General features: G+C 36.9%; 1 protein-coding gene across 2 annotated transcripts in view; it reads right to left on the bottom strand.

The window, feature by feature from the left end:
• Smap1 (small ArfGAP 1) overlaps positions 1-21,641 on the bottom strand; it is a 78,300-nt gene that overhangs the window by 6,124 nt on the left and 50,535 nt on the right. For both annotated transcript variants that reach the window (XM_051152973.1, XM_051152972.1), the window contains 3 exons: positions 17,939-18,019; positions 7,641-7,731; positions 726-853 (listed from right to left, as the gene is read on the bottom strand). In XM_051152973.1, the coding sequence (XP_051008930.1) occupies positions 726-853; positions 7,641-7,731; positions 17,939-18,019 (300 nt within the window). The remainder of the gene's footprint in view (positions 1-725; positions 854-7,640; positions 7,732-17,938; positions 18,020-21,641) is intronic.

Consider the following 21,641-nt stretch of genomic DNA (forward strand, 5'->3'; position numbering starts at 1 on the left):
CATGTTTCCTACAGAAAAGGAGTTCTGCATCTCAAACCCCTTTCAGGAAACCACTGGTTATTTTTAGTGTTCCAAAGTAAGAAAGAAAAATAGGGTTGCAAGCTTCCAAATGTCTTTAAGTTACACCCAGAAAGTTAATATTTCATCTGAAGGAAATTTGATGTAATGCCACAAAAATCATTCTGAATTCCTTCACCATTAGTATTTTTAAAATCTTATTACTGTTTTAAATAGTATTCATTTATTTTAAGACTAGCTAAAATATAATTTACCTTTAGAAAAATACAAACGTTTAAGTTGCCAAAACTTACTCAAGTCAAAATTTATTAACATCGGCAGTGTTAGTAACACTGGCTTGGAATTTAAGGCTAGTTTGAGATTGTCTCACTCACCCACACTCCCATATACACATTCTAAATACTGGTTCCTCTAAAACAAGGGTTAAAAATTTCAAAATGGTGAAGGGCTTATATGGGTCTCTATTGTAACTGTCTCTGCGGCTGTAGCACCAAAGTAGCTAAAAGTTATAAATCAATTGAAGTGGCTGTGTTTGAATAAAACTATCTGTTTTAACAAAACAAAACTGCCAGACTAGTTTGCTAAAGCCTGGCCTAAAGAATAGGTGTTTAACCAGAGACAGCTTAGGGACAATGATTTCAAAGTTAAATTTCTGAAGCTTTTCAAAAAGAAGTGGTAGTCACAGAGAAGCATATTTCACCACATACCTGAGCTGGGGGCATGATAGTTGCAGGTAAAGGATTAGAAATCATTGGTCCAAAAATGTCCAGATCATCATTCAAGGATGGCACTGTGGTTGTGTTCCCATTGGTCACTAGCGCCTCAGCAGGACCATCTGAAAGGAATATAGACCTTTGTCAATATAGAATCTCTTAAATTACAGAAAATGCTGCTATTTTTCTAAAATAATAATTTAAAAAATAAATAAATGAAAACAATTCAAAAGAAAACCCTGTGTTCCTTCCTACTCTAGGATCTACCCTCCATTCTAAGGTGACACTTCAGTTTTGTCTCCTCTCGCAGAAATAGCCTTCCACTGCTCTCCAGGCATAATTCCAGCCTTTTCTGACCAAATGTTACCACACTACTACTACTCACAATATTCTAAAGACTGATTTTTTTTTAAATGACTAATCATTTTTACCTACCCCTCAAAAGACACACACACACACACATACAGAGAGAGAGAGAGAGAGAGAGAGAGAGAGAGAGAGAGAGAGAGAGAGAGAGAAAGAGACCCCAGCTCCACCTTCTCTATCCCAGATGTCTCATAATATGGTATTTTAACAGTAAGCTCTGGATGTCATTCCCATAAATATTCCTTATTACTACAAAAGCTACACATACAAAGAATTATTGAAAGACCAATTTTTAATAACTTCTAATAACCTAAATTAAAACATTTCAACTTGCACACCAGTAAACACAAGTTTCCAATGTGCTTTAAAATGTGCTGTCTTTGCTCACTATCTTCGGCATGGTTCAATGAAATTACTGTTTCAATTCATTGTGAAGGTCATTGTTTCTAATTTTCAGTATTTAAAAAGGACAGATAAGGATTCATTATCACCATCGTTATTAACATCACACTGTTCTGGATGTTTTTAAAGAATGTTTGCATGTTGTCATTTTTGTCCCATGAAAGATGATACTTCTGCTATCTCCAGGTACTAGGGCAGAGAGAACAAAGGCCTCCTCAGTGTCAGTCATCTAGTTAAGCAGCAAAGTTCCTGCTACTTGACAATGTTACAGTCTTCTGATCCCTGGGCTAGTGATCTGTCTTGAAACCACACTTCTGTAAAAGCCATAGGGTCAGGAGAATAGGGTGTTAGGAAAAGAGAGGATAGTAACAACAGGATATATGATCAAAACATAAAAATTGTCATCACAAAACCCATTATTTTATATAATTGATATAATGCTTTAAAAAGGAAGTCACATAATTACAAATATGCCTAACTACAAAAAAATCTGTAAAAATTTTGAAAATAACGAACCTATCTTCAAATAATTATTTGCACTAAGTTTGAAACAAAGGAATTAAACACTTCAAAATCATTCAAATACTGATTCATTACCTTTTCATTCCACTATCCTTGTACAAAGTCCAGTTATATATGGAGGAATACAGATGGATAAGGTCATAAGCAAACAAAGAAAAATTAATGAATAGTATCACTAGGTAGTAGGAGTTAAATACTTTCTCCTAAATCAAAGGACCACTACAGCATGTTCTTTACTGGTGAAATAAAAGTCAATAAAACATCAAGATGTTAAAAATGATTGTTAAAAGTTTAGAGTTATTCCAATAAAACATGGTGAATAATCACAACTAAAAGCAGTAAGTCAGAATGAAAAGTTGTATCTTCCTTGTGCACTTATACACCCAGGCGTATATCCAGACACTGAGAGGTTTCCTCTCCACCACACAGCCCCTTCTACTGTGCACACAGGTAATCAGAATTTACCATGGACATGCACCTTGCTGGGTCCATTGCTCAGCTACAGAATTGTGGTGGGAGCATCCCCTTTAATCAGAATATAGAAACAGTAGTCAGTGAACAGAAAAAAGAATGGGAGATCCAGAATACAAGAAAAGCCTATGGCAAATGAAGAAATTTAGCTGGGGACACCATAAAAGATAATGAAGCAGAGGGCCCTTGAAAAGGCAATGAACAAACAGAAGAAATTAAGACAATGCACTAAGATGAAAAAAATTCAATATTAAAGGCAAGACCAAACCTACAGTTAGTGGCTTGTGAGTAACTGTTTTCTTTTTAATAATTGGTTAGAATTCTGTGAACTGAGTTGATTGATAAGTGAAGAATTTAAGCTACACATAAAACAAAAATTGACAAAAATAAAAAGCTAAAGTTGAAATATTTTCAACTATAGAAAAAAAAAATGTTAAACTAGTGTTACATCTTAATGTCAGGAATGCCTAACCATGGCCTTCAGGCTGCATGATGCCCAGTATGTTTGTTAACATCACTGTCACAATGTCAAAAGGCTAAGCACTCCTGTTCACATGAAATACAAGCAAGCCCAGCAGGCATTTACTCACCCACTTCACATCATAATGTTGAGAGTTGCTTAGAACAAAGGTAACACTTCAAATATGCAGCCTTTAACACCATCCTCTATCACTCAGAAGCCTTTATTATTAATATGACTGAATTTGTCAACTCTCATTAGCCTCATCTGATACCAATAATCTAAATGAAGACATGGTAAACAAACACTACTTAGTGTCCTCATCTGCCATCCAAGGACCTATGAAGAGAGGATTTATACACTATTAAGAATAATGAATACATTTGAATTCTAATACTTCTCTAGTCACCACTTAGTTCTTTTATCACCTCAAAGGTTTATAATAGTAAATCAAGAATTTCAAGACAAGTTAACAAACTGGTACACCTGAGGAACTGAGCTGCCAGCACTGTTGGCTAGCTCCACCTCGCTCAACATCAAGCGCTCACACTACTATCTGTTTGTGTTACCACTACTTCCTAACACCAGGGCTTTCCCTCTCCAGTTCACTGATGACAGAGGCAGGAGTTCCCCACAATCAGGAATGTTCCCAAATCACTGTCCATACGTCAGCCCATCACTGTTTCAGAGCACCACACAAAACGACTCAAGAGCAGGGAAGTCTCCTTTACCAAATGCCCATCCCACTGGGTCAGCAACTCATTTTCCTAGAGACTCACGCCAAGTGTCCTGTCACAACACCCGATGGGTTCCCCAAAGCTGTCTGCCTAATGAAAACGCAAACAGACCATAGTTCATAAAATTCTCTTTAAAAAGAAAAAAAGCACAAATTAACAGCTGTCTTTATCTAGGTGGCCACCATGAGGCATTACTTTTTATGAAATCTAATGAAAATAAGTATATACAATACAAGCTGAACACCAGCAAGAAAAATTAATGGATGGAATTTTTAAAAAATGGAACTTAAATTTAAACTTCAGCTTTAATCCAGACTTCAAACTGAGTCCCCAGAAGCAATTCCCTCAGCCACATTTTTCTTCCTTTAAAACTGCAACTCTAGGGGCTGAAGAGATGGCTCACAGGTTAAGAGCACTGTCTGTGCTTCCAAAGGTCCTGAGTTCAATTCCCAGCAACCACATGGTGGCTAATAAGCATCTATAATAAGATCTGAGATCTGGTGCCTTCTCCTGGTGTGCAGGCAGACTACTCTATAAATAAGTAAATAAATCTTAAAAAAAAAAAAAAAAACAAAACCTGCAACTCTTATTTCCTGTTTAGCAAACTCTGTTGGTGCTCAATAAATACTAATTACATTCAACATTTACTTGAATATCAGAGTCATAATCTATTTGCAAAGATAATGAAATAACGCCAAAGAGCAACATGGAATTTTATGCATTGCCAATCTAGATTAAGGCAGGTAAGAAGGTAACAAGCACATGGAATGCTGTGCTTTCATTACCATTGTTGACAGAGCCTGAGCATTCAGCCTTTAGTACAACCTACACAACGACAGCCGCCAAGTCTAACTCCTCAGCTACCTACTGAGCCAACAGAGCCTTAACAGATGTAGCCTTGACTTCTTAGTAGTAAAGTTCTTGAAGCTTTTAAAATAGTCCTGTTATTTGATGAATTCCTCCCCTTCCTCTTCTTCTTCTTCCCCCTCCTCCTCTTGTTTTGTAGTCAAGAAGTCCTTTAAAGGTTTTTTTTCCCCTTAATAAAATGTTGTTTGGAATCCCTCTGTATTAAAATATATTCCTTACTTGATGAGGTAAAATAAACCCCAAGTGAATTAATTTGTAAGCTAAAGTCACCTGAAGCACTTAAAAACTTCAAGCTTTAAACTGTTTTCTAACTTTATTTTAAAAGTCTAAATAGCACTGTGTATTTTTAGTTTTCATTCTTTATTACTGATAAATATATGGTGTTTTGGATAAATTGCCAAAAACAAACAAACAAACAAACAAACAAACCAACAAATCAACAAAAAAAACCTGAGATTACCTTAAAAGACCATCTTTGCCCTCATGCACAAATGTCCTATTCCATTTATAAGCCCTGGTGACACAAATGGCTATGTCACTACTGAGATACAAGTAATGACCTGAAGACACACCTTCACCAGACTACAGAAGCTGAAGTGAGGATGAGACAGAGCATCATATTAGCTAGACATAATATGCTTCAGACAGATGTAACATGTGTGAGAAATAAACTTCTTTTTCTTATATGCCACCAATACGCTGAGGGAACTTGACACCAGGGCATTATCTAGCACACTCTGCCTTCAGTTAGAAGCAGATGTTACATAGTGTTCCTACTTTATACTCACTCCTTTCTGGTCATCTTTTTAGATCTTTTGTTTTATCTCCTGGCTTCTAAATAACTGAGTACCACAAGGCACAGAACTTAGACCTCTTTTCTTCTTAAACCTTTATATTTTCATTTTGTTAATGATCTGATCTAATTTCATAATGTTGAATAACACCTACAAACCGATAGTGTCCAATTTTTATTCCTCATCTATACCTCTTTCTAAACTCTTAAATCATCTACCTAGTTAAGATCCCTTTCTATTAAAATGTGATCTTCGGTGTAATACGTGTTTCTAATAACTATGGCCAAACAGAATTCCTGATCTTCCATCCAGACTTCCTGCAGACTTTCTCACTGGTATGGCAAAATCCATTCTTCTGAATGTCCAGTCCAAAGTATAATTAGCAACACCTTTAATTCCCCCTTTCTCACATTTGCTCATATTTAATTAATTTATCAACAAATTCTACCAAATCTATCTCAAACATACATCCAAAATCTAATTAAAGGCCAGAAAAATTTTAAAAGTCCCATGAGAGAAAAAGAGGCTTTCAGTTAGGGTCAAGTAGTAAACATATGTAATATAAAAGTGGAAGAGGGAATAGTGGAGAGAAAAAGGATTAGGTAGTATGGGGCAAGGGGCCAACAAGACTAAGTGAATATGGAAAAAGCCATAAGGAAACCCGATACTTGATAATTAAAAAATTAAGCAACAAAACAAAAAGAGTAAGATAAAGTTTGAACAGAGGTATCTAGCATAGGTGGACAAAGCTGTTCACAGACACCATAAAGTTACTAAATAAAAGGGTGCCAGGGCACTGCTAGTTCCATATGAGGTGTTGGCTAGGAAGGTTCCAAGGACCCAAATGCATGCTCTACCTGAATTACAAGACAGGATTCTACTGCTGAATACACTACATACTTTGGTTATAGAACATACAGAAATTAAGCTAGGACTGAAGAAGTAGAAGTTCTCTCTCTGCTGGTCAGTTCCAGAATGTAGTATGCAAGCTTCTAGGGAAAACTGTTTTACTCAATACAACAGTGGCACAGCTATAGGGGGTGACCAACCTCTTTCTGATTGGATTTGAAGCTCAGTTCACGGGACAGAATTCCTATCAGGTACTGTGAACTTTTCAAAAGCTCTGGCTAGGAAAGTCTTATGCTAGTAAGGACAGTACTGCTGGGATATCCCTTTACAAAGCAATGTGATGTGCTAAGAAACTGTCTTCTACATTTTTCTGTTTATACCCATACATTACTGCTGCTGGTCAAGGAAGCATCATTTTGCAATGAGCGATTAATTCAGAAACTCAGATGGTTAAAGTCTGAGGGTAAGTGACTGTTAAATGTTCGGTTATAAACGAGGTATCTAACAAATCACCCACTCCAAGGCTTAGGGAGTATCACAGAGGAGGGGGCGAAAGACTCTAAGAGCCAAAGGATGGGATATTGTGGAATGCCATCTTCCAGGAATAGCACGCCCAAGGCACTTGAACACTTAGCAGCTGTAATTACCTACACAAGATTAGTCCTCTCAACATTTTCCCACAAAGCAGGAGGGGTTCATGAGGTCTTGCTCCTCACTGAAGAGCTATGAACATTTAATGATTGCTGTGGGAGGGAGACACATTTTCTTCAGTGGTGAAGCCACTGGTAAGGCACTCACATCTTACAAATCATCCTTCATCTGGACTCCTGGAAGTAACCCTAATTAAACTGACCAGGACCCCAAACACCCCATAAATAAATAAGACATGAAAGCAGAAGGGGGACTCATTACGAAAAGGAAGGGACTCAGCAGTGGGAGGAAGATGAGAGGGTAGAGAGATGAATGTAGTCCAAATATATTGTGTGTATGAAAATGTCATAATAAAACCCATTATTATGAGTAATTATTATATGCAAAAACAAAATTTAAATTCATTGCTTAAGTTTACAAAACTAAAACTTGAATTTGTATATTTGCTAATAAGGTTAACCAGAATTATTTTACAAGGGGGCAGGAATCCCCCCTAAAACTGAATGGGGCTAGGAGAAAGAGGAACATGACTCAATGTTTACTTAAATGTTGAAATGTCACATCTATCAAGCCTTTGAAGAATACCCTGATATCTTTTCCCCAAAGAAGTCATTACTTGTACCTCAGTAAAGACAGAACTGGCAGACACGGGCTTTCCTTATTAAAATGTGCCTTTTCTATGAGAGCTCAGCACACTCATCAGACCATTTCAGACCACATCTTTGATAAAATGAAAAACTGGACGTTATGTTCAAGAAGGTTTCAATTGTTTTGCATTTCCACTACTTACCAAGTCCTAAAAGATCAACAGTGGGCTCTGCAGTATTTTTCGGGCTGGTGCTTTTCTTAGGCTCAAGTTGCTGATCTTCTTTCTTCTGCAGCTTTGAAGTAAATCATTTGAGTCATAGATAATTTTGTTAATCAAACAAATCTTTAAGTCCTACTCATGCACAATTGCCATGCAGTTAGTATAAGGAATCCTAGAACATTTATTATTTTTTAAACAGGTAAGCATGGTCTTGGAACTTACAGTGGTAATTCCTACACAATGAAACCCCTGAATAGTAAATACAAAAATTTAACTTCTAAAGGAAATTATACCTTGTTTCCCTTAGTACTGGGGATTGAACCTACTAAGCTACATTCCTAACTCCTTTCTCTTTTGAGTCAAAGTCTCCCTAAGTTGCCTTCAAAATGCACTCCTCCTGCCTCAACCTCCCAAACAGAAGAGACCATAGGACTACATCACTAGGCCAATTTGTTTATATTTTCATTTATTTGATTATTTTTTGTGTGGTATGTATGGTATGTACATGCATATCATGATATGTATAGAGTTCAAAGGGCAACTTTCAAAAGTTAGTTCTCTCCTTCTACCATATTGGTCAGTCCCGGATAAAACTCAGTTCAGGCTTTGCCACAGAGTCTTCACCTCTAAGTTATCCATCCTACCAGCAAGTTACACTTTTTTGGTTTTTTGGAGACAGGGTTTCACTGTGTAGCCCTGGCTGTCCTGGCTGTCCTGGAACTCATTATGTAGACCAAGCTGGACTCAAACTCACAAAGATCAGCCTGCCTCTACCTTCTGAGATTAAAGACATGCACCACCACCACCAGACTACAAGTTACACTTTTGAAGAAGCATATTATTTTCTAGCTATTATTCAGTCTTGCTGGTTGAGATTAGAGAAAGAAAGGAAATTGGTAACAGGTAAATGTTATTAAAATATTCTGATAACCACATCTCCTTTCATGTCACTATTACACCTCTGACAGTTCATATTCAGCTAAGAACTGGAAAACAGTACATGTAGAACTGCTGTACTTTAACTTACTTAACTTCTATCAACATCACACAGAGAATATGGCCTTTAGGAAGGCAATAGTTCTCAACCTGGGGGTCGAGTAACCCTTTCACAGGGGTTACCTAAGACCATTGGAAAAACACAGGTATTTTTTATGCTTCATAAAATAGCAAAATTACAGTTATGAAGTAGCAATGAAAATAATTTATGGTTGGGGGTCACAGCATTAGGAAGGTTGAGAACCACTAATTAGAAAAACTGGGTCAACTATGTGAAGATTAAATTAGGTGGATCTACAACTTATTAACAATCAAGGACATAAATCTACTCAGATAAAGCAATTTTATAAGCTCAGAGATTCCCAACTACCAGATGTCCCATTCAAATTATAGTTTTATTAGCAAAAGCTTCACTGCCCAATCTTTCTGTGATTTACAATGATATTCCAAAGACTAAAACTGAATAAAAGCTTAGTTTTCAGCTGTCATATTTTTTTTTGGCATTTCCTATTCATTTAAGTAACAGGTGTATAGCTGGTCCTCAAAGCTGAGATAACAATGTTCCTTAGAGGCGGAATTTAACAAGTAGAAAGTTGGGAAAATAAAATTAAATGTCTCTTTTGGATTCATCAGAGAAGTGAGGTCATAAGGCAAGCTATATAGCTCCCAAACCAGGAGAGAAAGGCAGACACAGAAAAGTGTAATGTATGGGAACAGAAGCCCACTCTCAAGGAAGAAATTTTGAACTGTGACTGACACATTGAGGAAGCCAGTGTGCACATGTCTGTCAGATTTATAACTGAGGAATTCGGAGCTGGAGAGATGGCTCAGCGGTTAAGAGCACTGTCTGCTCTTCCAAAAGACCTGGGTTCAATTAGTAGCACTTACATGGCAGTTCACAACTGTGTGTAACTCCAGTTCCAAGAGATCTGACACCCTCACATCAATGCACATAAAATAAAATAAAATAACTTATTTTAAAAGAAACCAGAAGAATTCAGGATGAGTGTGTCAGGGCAGGGGATTGTTGCCTGCTATGTTCCAAGAACCTGTTACAGTCTATCATACACCGTATGTATATGTTACATATTAGTTATGTCTTCAGTTTTAGACATAAGGCGGACTACTGTAAGAATACTTATAAACTAAGACTATTTCATTTATTTTGCTATAAATCTTTTTTTTTTTTTTTTTTTAGTGTCTTACTACGTAGCCCAGGCTGGCCTCAAGTTCCTACTTCCCTGTCCCAGATGTCGGCATTGTAGATATGCGTCATCATACGCAGTTTAAATCAAGCTTTATCCATAATCACTGAATTCTTCCTGATTCCAAAGTCCATATTCTTTTTATTATACCATATTACCAAAATAAACCCTTCTTAAGCTGTTTTTGTTCACAGCTACAATAACAGTAGCTAATAAAGTAAAGTAATAATAAACTCCTTCCCAGCAGCGGCCCCTTAGAAAGACTGGCTCCACCAATTAGTATACATGACCTTGAGCCAAATTTTCTTTCTGAATTTTCTATTCCTTCTTTGTATTGATTCATATTAAATTTGCATAATAACTAGTATACTGTAGCTTCTCAGGATCACTATGGTATCTAAATAACACACACTACATGCTAATCACAATGAACAGCACTTAATAGAAACTTGAGAGCTGAACTCTGTCCTCACCTGTTCCCTCTCCTTTCTCAATCTCCCTTTGGATATTAGAGAATACACTGATGGTACACACACTGTGTTACCGTCATAGTGCATGCTGGGAAGGCAGGCTGCTTAGTGGACGCTCGGCTTAGCTATCACCCAGCCTGTATCTCTCAGGTTCATGCGATGAGTGAAAAGAACAATCATATGAATTTCAGGTACTGTGAGGACAATAAGATAGTATACTTTAAGGGTTCAAAATGATGTTTGAATACAAACTCCATTGGGCATTCAGTAAAATTCTAGAGAGTTTCACTCTTCTCAATGAAACATCTAATTTAATTGTTGAGCCTTATATCTTGCTGCACTGTTCTTCACTGTAAACTTTAACTCAGAAAAACTACTTTCTATCAAGGCACTTAAGAGAAGATATTTCCTTATTTTCTATTTAAGAATATTTCTAACTTACAAAAAAGGATTAGAAGGCTTACAAAAAGCTTTCATTAAGTAATAAAAGCTTTGCACATAAAGTAATTGGATTTCTTCCTTATTTCATTGCTTCACTGCAATAAAACTATAAAAGACTGCAAAAACATTTCAGAAATTTCATGGGAAAAATGTTTCCAATTTACTATAAAACCTGTAACGGAACCTAAAATATGCCTTTCTACCATGATGTATATATGTATGTATGGTGTATGTATGTATGTAAGCTAATTATTTACTCATTTAAAGTGAGCCTTTCAAATGTCCAGGGTACACTATATACTTATTACTGTCAGCCAACTGTGTTGATTTCTATACACAGCATGGTCACTCAGGTTTTTTGGTTAGAGACTGTGTGTGTGTGTGTGTGTGTATACGTATACATACATACATACACACATAAATACACACACACACACACACACACACACACACACACACACACACACCAATACTCTTTGACCAAATTGAAAGCAGTTGGTACTGTCTTATAGTATTTAAGAGAATATAAAATGGTACAATTATTCAGGAGGTATGCATACCCTATGGTCCAACACACATACAATTAGTAACATAGAGTTATGTCTGTGTGTGTATGTGCACCAAATACCACAGAAATGCTCATACCAGCTTCTATTCAATAAAGTCCAAACTCGGATACTACTTAAAACAGAATGAAAAACTAAAGTATGGTTTATATGTGCCACAGAGCAATGCTCAGCAATGTGGAATGACGATGCAACATGAATGACTCTCAAAGACAACGAACGATAAGCAGAAGTTACACAGTGAGAGTAGCACGTCTGATTCTACTTCACATAAAGTCCAGAAAGACAAAACTTACCTGCACCGATAGAAATTTGAATAGTGATTACTGATAGAGTACAAAGTGGAGTGCTGATCTGTTCATGCTTGCACAAGTGTGTAACACTAAACATTTCACTAGGCTCACGTAGGAGCAACATGCTATAGACCAGTGAAGAGGATAGATGTTTTTACTTGTAAAATCTCCAGTTAGAAAATGTCACTTTTAAAACGGGTATTTATGCCAATCACAAAATTTTATTTTGTGTATGTGATGTGCATGTATGTTCCCACATTTGTGTGTACAGGCTCAAGGTTGGCACTGGGTATATTCCCTGGCCACTCTCTCCCTTATATACTGAAAAGGTCTCTCACTGAGCCCAGACCTCATAGAAGTTAGTCTGGCTAGCCAGCTTGTTCCTAGAAAGCTACCTTCTGTGACCTGGGCTTACTGGAAGACTACCATAGTCACCTAGCTTTTATGTGGGAACTTCACTCTTCATGCATGTCAGCAAGTGTTTTATGTATGGAGCCACCTTCCCCAGTCATATATACATTTACAAAAAATGGAACCTTCTTCCCAGGCATGGTGGGTACATCTGCACTCCAAGCACTAAGGAGGCTGAAGAAGAGGACTGACTGCCAGAGTCAAAGGCTAGCATGGTGGAAAGAGGGACCATATCTTTAAAAATAAAAATTTCCTTTAATTATCTCACTCTTCTCTTCTCTCTCTTCTCTCCCTCTCCTCTTCTCTTCTCCCTCTTCCTGTCTCCTCCCCTCTTTTTTCCTCCTCCTCCTCCTTCTCTCTTCTCTCTCTCTCTCCCCTCAACTTTTCATTTTTTTTTCTTGGATGGTGCTAAAGATGGAACCCAACACCTTGTCCATGATAAGCAAACACTCTACTTTTGAGGATACATACATAGACTAATTTTCATTTTTAAAAACAAAAAAAGAACATATCATAAAAATAATGGAGTAAAAAGGGATTTCAAGAGCAATTTCAAATATACCGGTTTTAACAGGAAAAGAACACACAAAAATCAATCTTTAGGCTATATAAGAACTACATCTAGCAGTTATTGATTATTCCCTTGAACTGCAAATATTTGATACTTTAATTGGTTCATTTATGCATGATGATTTAGCCTATTTTAAAAGAAGAGTATGGAAAATAAGAAAAAGAAGAGTAGAGATTAAACAATTTACGTAAGAATACTTGGCTAAACACCAAGGCACATGATGCCTACTCTCCCAACACTAGGAAAAACAAAACAATTGAGAGTACAGGGCCATCATGCCTCGACCAAACAAAACAGATCATTCCACAGGGAGAAAAGTAAACTTCTAAACAGCTAGTGTAGGAAACTGAATCAACTCACTGTTTATAACCAAATGGGAAAAAAACTAGAAAAATCTTGGCTGGAGGTTCCTCTCTCATTTCCTCAATATTAATATAGATAAACTAAAGTCCTCACAAGTTTCCTTTAGTTTCTAGACAAAAGCATACTGTTACTATTACCATCAAATCTGGTTTCTCCTCCATTTTTCTTATTCACAGAACATGAAAAGCTATTGTGGTGGTGTCTTTACAGTTTTCAATACAGAATGTGAAGCCAGGCTTCCATTACGGAATACACTAAAAAGCAGGTCTCAAGTCTCCATTGCTCAGTCTCTCTGGTGATCTCTCTTCTCTGCCTTTCCCTCTCCTCTCCTCTCTCTCCTCTCCACCCGCCCTCTGTAAAATGGAATACAAAATAGTGAACATAAACTATATATAACTGCATGTGAATGACTCTTATAGACAAACAAATATAAAGGAATATTTGTGATACTACTTCATTCATAACAGAAATAGTTAGACCGCACTTACTTAGAGATTCATGAAGATGCTGCAAAGGTATTTGTTTTGTTTTGTAGACAGGGTTTCTCTGTGTAGCCTTGGCTGTCCTAGACTCACTTTGTAGACCAGGATGGCCTCAAACTCAACATTAATCCTTCTGCCTCTGCCTCCCAAGTGCTGGGATTAAAGGCGTGCACCAAAAGGTATTTTTAAGATGCAGCTAAGGCTGGGGGTGTAACTCAGTGATGCAGCCTTTGTTTAGCACTTACATGTCTATAGGTTAATCCAATAACCAACATCACAAGAAAAACTATACTTTTTGAAAGAACAGACATTTTTCTTTGGAAAGGGTAATAGATATATAGTTCTTGAAGTACTGGCCTAGTTCTATTTCTTACCTTCAGTGGTGGTTTATAGCTGGTTAAGTTTGTATACATGCACACACACACACACACACACACACACACACACACACACACACAGTGTATTAAAACCCAGGCATAGTTATAGGCATAGAAAAGTTTGTTGGTAAAGCCAACTAACAATAATGAAAGTATTATTCTGACTACTCCTATCACTACTATCTTTACTACAATGTCTCTTCTGTAGATTTTAAGTGTCCTATAGAAATACCAGCTCAGGAAGAATATAATGAAGAAAGAAAGAAAGAAAGAAAGAAAGAAGGAAAGAAAGAAAGAAAGAAAGAAAGAAAGAAAGAAAGAAAGAAAGAAAGAAAGAAAGAAAGACAGACGCCTACTTGAGAAGCAAAGCTTCTTCTATTGTACTATGTTCTTCCAGTTTTTCCACTAATGGATCATATTTTCGAATATATCCTAGGAACTTGTAGTTCTGCTTATAAGAGATTTTTCTCTCAGGAATGCCCTCGCTGTCAACTTCAGGAATCCTGAACCTCTGCAGGTTGAGTAACAATAATGAGATGTGAGGGGGAACAGTAAAAAACAAAACAAAACAAAACAAAAAAACAAAACAAAAAAAACCCTGCTAGATTCCTCAGTATTCACACACTGTAGAGTCTTCTCAGAACCCTGTGTATATGACACCATTCTCAAGTAACTGTTGCTGTTCATTTCACAGCAAACAACAGAAGGGATTTGTGTGCAAGAGCACAAAGCATGAATATTGTAACAAATGTGCACTACATATTAATGATGAGTTTACTTTTTTTTGTTTGTTTGTTTCTCTGTGTAGCCTTGGTTGTCCTGGAACTCTCTTTATAGATCAGGCTGGCTTCAACTCACAGTTATCTGCCTGCTGCTGACTTTCTAGTGCTGGAATTACAGGTATGAACCACGGCACCATGAGATAAATTATATTTTTAAAGGGAGAAAACACATTTTAAAAGTGATTAAGGGTCTATCTTGGTAAACAACAATAAGGCATCATATAAATCATCTCAACATTTTTAGGGTTTTTTGTTGTTGTTGTTTTGTTTGTTTGTTTGTTTGTTTGTTTTGAGACAGGGTTTCTCTATATTATCTTGGCTGTCCTTGACTCACTTTGTGGACCAGGCTGGCCTCAAACTCACAGCAATCCACCTGCCTCTGCCTCCTGAGTGCTGGGATTAAAGGTGTGCACCACCACGCCCAGCTCATTTCTAGTATTTTTAACCTAAAGGTAAAATTTAGGAGTGATTTGAAAATTCCTTTTTAACTAGATAAGAAATTAAAATAGATTTCATTCATGGCTTCTCACTGATGTATAGTAAGTTGAAAGTTTCAAGGGAAACTTAAAACTAGTTATTAGGTAATAATCACCAATTTAATTATTCCTTCAAAAAGCATTAAAATATTTAGCAAGAAAATCTAATTTGACAAAGAGTAAGAATATAATTTACTGGGGCTAGAAAAATGGCTCACAGGTTAAAAGCACTGTCTGTTCTTTCAGAGGTCCTGAATTCAATTCCCAGCAACCACACGGTGGCTCATAACCATCTCTACTGGGAACTAATGACCTCTTCTGGCATGTAGGCATACATGCAGATAGAGCACTCATATATGTAAAATAAATAAATATTTTTAAAAAGAAGTATAATTTAGTAACGTGTCACTAAAATAACATTTTAAAATAACAAAGATATTTTTAAAAGTATTTTTAAAAAAAATAACAGAATTTTACATAGCAGGTTAGTCTTTTGGGTTTTAGCACAGAATAAATTATTTAGTAATATATGACACATTACTCTTTCTCTATAACCTTGGAATTACAATGCTAACAGGAATTTTGAGATGAAAAGTATCATTTTATACGTATTTACCCAATGCATCACAAAAATATAAAGAAATGTTAAGACCTAATCCTACCCAATACATGATTTTAGAAAACAAAAAAAAATTATGGTAAGTGAAGGCTTTCATGGGACATGCCCCTTGGGCTAGTATGCAGATATAAGTGAGTATATACCATTTGATTCTTTCTGCTTCTGGGTTAACTCACTCCTTATGATCATTTCTAGCTCAATCCATTTATCCACAAATTTCAGGAATTCCTTGTTTTTAACAGCTGAGTAGTATTCCATAGTGTATATGTACCACAGTTTCTTTATCCACTCTTCTACTGAGGGACACTTAGGCTGTTTCCATGTTCTGGCTATTATGAATAAGGCTGCTATGAACATGGTTGAGCAAACTAAGGCACCAGCCAAGGACAATACAGGCGGTAAGCTTTTAAACCCCTTCCCAGATCTAGCCAATGGTCATAACAATCTCCACAGTTGAGTGGAGAGTGGGGTATGACTTTCTCACGTACTCTGGTGCCTCACATTTGACCATGTCCCCTGGAGGGGGAGACCTGGTGGCACTCAGAGGAAGGACAGCAGGTTACCAAGAAGAGACTTGATACCCTATGAGAATATATAGGGGGACGTAATCCCCCTCAAGAACAGTCATAGGGGAGGGGAATAATGGGAAAATGGGGGGGGGAGGAATGGGAGGATACAAGGGATGGGATAAACATTGAGATGTAACAAGAATAAATTAATAAAAAAAAAGTAAAAAAAAAATATGAATCTGTTATCTAATTATAGAATTAAACAATAATACATGATTAAAAGTAATAAAATAAAGAGCATAGCAATGTGACCACGTCTTTGAGAAAGAGAAATGTAACCTCACTGGACTGTTTAGAGGGGATGTATGGAGACAATGACCATGGAAAGCAAAAGCATGTGACCATGGACAAAGCTAAATGGTACCAAGACTGAAATTACAAAAGTAGGAAGTAGAAGAGGCTGGACAGTGGGCTGTTTAATAGTCAAGACTAGTTTATAACTTTTTGAGGGTAGAGCTCATTCCAATCAATGACAAAAGGAAGAACCAATGTATATTTCTGTTATGCCCTGTAAATAAGTACACACTATAGCATGTACTTCATGCCTCAATAAAGCTGATTTTTAAATTGTCAAAAGCTAAAATCAAGGATATTGCCTTACTAATCATTCTCTTTCCATGTTTCCACACATTTGATGAAACACATTCAAAACCAAGGTACTATAATTATACCACCCAATTTCCTTATAAAAAGTTCTCCTTAATGCTAGCTTGTCTATCACACCTTTCTTACATACAACTGCCAAAATAATCTTGAAAAAATGCCTCTAAATTATTGTGCACCACCTCCTTTAGAAACCCACATATTAGCTAGTGACGTGCCACAAATCTATCAGCCCAGAACTTAAGAGGCTGAGGGAGTAGGAGTTACGTATTTGGCCTGGAACCAATGAGACGGCAGGGAGGTATCTGCTGAAGATGTCTACTTCCAAGCCTGGTTGACCTGAGTTCAATCCTGGAACCCACATGGTAGAAGGAAAGAAGCAAATGCAACAAGTTGTCCTTTGACCTCCACACACTCTGGTGGACAGGCAAATAGTTGCTAGAGCACACATACCTACCTAACACATCAATTCAAATGAAACCTAAAATTTAAGAAAACAGCTTGAGTTGGCCAGAGCTATAAAGGGAGGGATGAGGAAAGAGAAAAGACAGGAACAAAATAACAGCCTCTCCTCAGCCAGAAGACTACCTACAATGTGAGTTCAATCCAGCACTCTGGCCTTAACTACTCCTCATACATAGACACAGAGTTGTCCAAGCTTGCATTTTATTTCCAGTTTCTAAAATCATCTTCAGGTAGCCTTCTTGGTCTAACATCTTCTTTCCTTCCATATTAGAACTACTCGTGCCTCAGGATCTGGCTCATGTGCTCTGAAGCATGAAATGCTCTCTGAGTCTCTTCAGCTGGTAACCTTCTACTGCAGTCTTGCTGTACCTACATTCTCAAGGTGAGGATCTCAGATGGTGTGCACACACAGGGTTAACGGACTAGATATCATGTAAGAAGGGTTCAGAAGGCTGTGCTCAGTATGGAGAATTAACTCTATAATTTCTTGCTGAATGAATAAGAATTAGCATTTCATAAATATCCAAAGTCTTTAATATGGTCAGACAGTAAGATAATAATCTTAGATTATATTTTAAAAAGAAATTTTACCTTTTCAGTTGTTAGTGGTTTGGCAGGCTTTTCTGGCTCCTTTTCTCTCTTTTTCTCTTCCTTTTTTTTTTCCTTTTCTTTCTAAAATATAGCCCAAATTTTTTATTAGTTTATGTCTTAAAACATTTGGAAGCTCTTACTTCGTTCCCATTTTATTTTATTAGTTAAATCATCATTTGAGAAAGACAGAAATATCAAGTGCTTACATTATCAATGTTACTGAAATCTACAAGCCAAAAGCAATTTCATTTTCTCATTGAGGTTACATGCTAATGACAAATAGAGGATTATTCAAAACTTAAGAAGTGAGACAATTTAAATTTAAGGATTTTTTGTAAAGGGGTAAGACCTATATTCAGCAGATTCTCGCTACTTGTTTACATCAGGCTATACTAAATATGTAAGAAGTAAACCAGCTGATAAGATGAATTCTTTTTTTTTTTTTTCTCCCCCATTTCCTATTTTTAAAGTGTCTCACTATGTGGCCTTGGCTACCCTGGAACTCAAGAGATCTGCCTGCCTCCCAAGTGCTGGGACTAAAGGTGTGCACCACATGTCCAACAGGACAGACTTTGTGATACAGATAAAGTAACAACGTATCAGGAAAACCCAGGAATTAAAATACAAAATCATCTTAACTTCAAAACCAACCACAACATATTTTCAAGTTGCTATCATAGTTTTATGTGTTTAAAAACAAATATAGATACTTTCTCATTAAAAACTAGGACAGTACGTGGGGCCAGAGCCGAATGACTGATGTCAGTAACGAGGTAAGCTATAGTGGTGTTATGATGTTCATGATTTATACTCCAGGGAAAATTAACAACAATAACAACAACTCTTACAGATAGGCAGATTTTTAAAAGACAAATACATAAAAGTCAAAATATCTAAAGAGCAATTCTGTACCTGTCTTCAAGATTAGAGGCAACCCCTGTCAGTGCTGATTTATTTTCCACAGGCCAATCAGTAAAGAGCAGTGCAATTCCTAGGCTACGACGTGAACTAACTGAGCTCCACAGGACTTACAACATTTCATATAAAAGTTCAAAGGCAATAAGAATACATTGTTTAGAGGAAGGAAAACCAGTGTAAAATTACAAAATAATAAAATTATCTAAAGCGCACCATACACAAATAAAACCACAAAACTAAAAATGGTGATGGTGGAAAGGCCGGGATGTCAATTACCTCTAAGCAGAAGGAATGGAGTGATTAAAAAGGTAAGATGGGAGCTTTTGAAATGATAACAACATTCAATTTACACAGTGATAGATGATAGCTATATACTGACTGCTTACAAATATTTATTAAAGTCAACACAAATTTAATATACATTTATTTTTAAAAGGTATTTTTTTTAAAAACCTCAGAATAGTATAAACTATAAAATAGGACACCAATATGAGAAATTGTAATTTCAGCACTTGTAGCCAAATATAAAAAAGAAACCTTGGCACTGGTCCCAAATGTGTGTGTGTGTGTGTGTGTGTGTGTGTGTTATAAATAGCAATGCTTTCAACTATAAGCTTAAGAATAGCAGCAAAATTCTAAAGCATTTCTCTTGCTAACCGTTCCTTTTACTGGCAAGCAGTGTGAGTAATAGTAATTGGTGAGTACATTTGTATAGACATCAACAAACAGTATATGTGTAGCAAAATGAGAATGTGTGGCTAAATTTCTAGAACCCATGTCTTAGTATTTATCGTCAACTAGAAACTGCTTAGTTGAAAAGGAGGAGGAACTTCAACTGAAGAATGCCTTGATTAGACTGGTCTGTGGCCATTCTATAAGAGATTGTCCTAACTGATGTGGAAGGCTTAGGCCGCTGGGAGGGTGCCATCCCTATAGGTGGGCCTATACATAGGAAAGCTAGCTGCGCACAAGGAAGGAGCATTCCTCCAAAGGTTCAGTTGGAGTTCCTACTTAACTTCCACCTCCAACTTCCCTCAATGGCGCACTTATGACCTAGAAGTGCAAACTAAAATCAACCCTTTCCTCATGTAAATTACTACTGGTCATGGTATTTATCGTAACAGAAAAGCAAATTAGAACAACCCAGATAAAAAGTTTCTATTTAAGGCTCCTTAAGATTACAATTCTCTCAAACCATCTGTTTCAATCATGCTTTTCAAGAATAAAATAAATGTAACATAAAGTTGTACTTTCTGAATACCTCAAGTGCTAAAGCATAAAGAGCTATCTATTTTAGCTACCACATGAACATATATCAAACTGGTTTAGAATAAACAGAGGACTGTCTAGGAAGTGGGTTACTTCTCAGGATACTTTTCTATCTACCTAGGACTTCAGACTAAAAGTAAAATGTAAGTCCTTGGGGGTCAACTAGAAAAGCATCATCTAAACCTGACTCAACCATAACCCAAACCAAACCTTCACTTCCAAAATAAATCTATGCACACTTCCTTTGTGTCTAATTTAGTCATTGCAAAAACTGTCTGAAACTATTGTCATCAAGGTCTTCTTACAAATGGAAAAACAAACACTTTGGAAAAAAATGCTAAAAATACAACAATGAATAGGAATCCCTTTGTGCTGATGGAGCACAGATCCCAAGCGCTCAAGTCTCACTGTTCACTGACGCACAGTGGAGCGTAGCGATTACCTTCTAGCAGTCCTTATATTACAGCTAGTATTTACTGAGCCTTTGTGTGCTAGGCACTGTTCTCAGCTTACAGCATCCTCAAGACAACTTTGTGAAATAAATAATTATCTCTACTTTGTAAGAAAAATAAAATGGGCAAAACTATTTTATAAATTATAAAATATCTTCCAGATATAATTAGTAATGTTCAGTGAGAAAAGTTGGCCTACCTTAATAAGCTAAGTAAGTTGTTCCTTAACCTTTCAGAGCTGTTAGTTATTGCTATGGTTGGGATGTGTGTCGAGACTAAATCCCCAACAATGAGAGACAATATTAAGAGCTGAGGGCCTTTGGGAGGTGGTTAAGTCACAAAAATTGAGCCCCTATGACTGAAATTAGTGTCTTGGTAAAAGGGGCTCCAGAGTGAATCTTACCCATTTCCACCAAGTGAGGTCACAGCAAGGTGCCTATCTATGAATGAGCAAGTGGCCACATAAGACACAGGCATTGCTCTTGAACTGCACAGGCTCCAGAACTGCGAGAAATAGATTACGGCTGTCTGTAAGCTATGAAACGCATGCTATTATTTTGCTATAGCAGCCCCTACAGAAACAAAGTTATTTTTCCAGGAAAACATCACTAAGGGAAAAGGCTAATATCTTAATCACTATTATTGGTGAGCACATATAAAATCACCCAAAATAAATGTACTTATTTACATTTAACAGGGAGAAAGCAACATGACTCAATTCCCTTTTATACTAAAATTTCAGCTACTGAAACATAGCATATGGCCCAGGCTTGGAAGCACATTAATAGTTGGGGCTCTAAACTAGGATAAGAGTTTGACCTAGAGATAACTTTTACCCACAGAATCAAAAGCTGAAAAAGGGCCTGGCACGGTGGTGCATGCCTGTAATCCAGCACTCAGGGAGGCAGCGGCAGACAATCTCTGCAAATTCGAGGCCAGCCTGGTCTACAAAGCCAAATCTAGACAGCCAAGGCAACACAGAGAAACCCTGTCTTGAACCACCCCACCCCTCGCCGCCCCAGAAAAAAAGCAGCTGGAGGAGGAGGGAAAAAAGGAAGAGAGGG

The sequence above is a fragment of the Acomys russatus genome, chromosome 11 (genome assembly GCF_903995435.1).
Source record: "Acomys russatus chromosome 11, mAcoRus1.1, whole genome shotgun sequence".
NCBI lineage: Eukaryota > Metazoa > Chordata > Mammalia > Rodentia > Muridae > Acomys > Acomys russatus.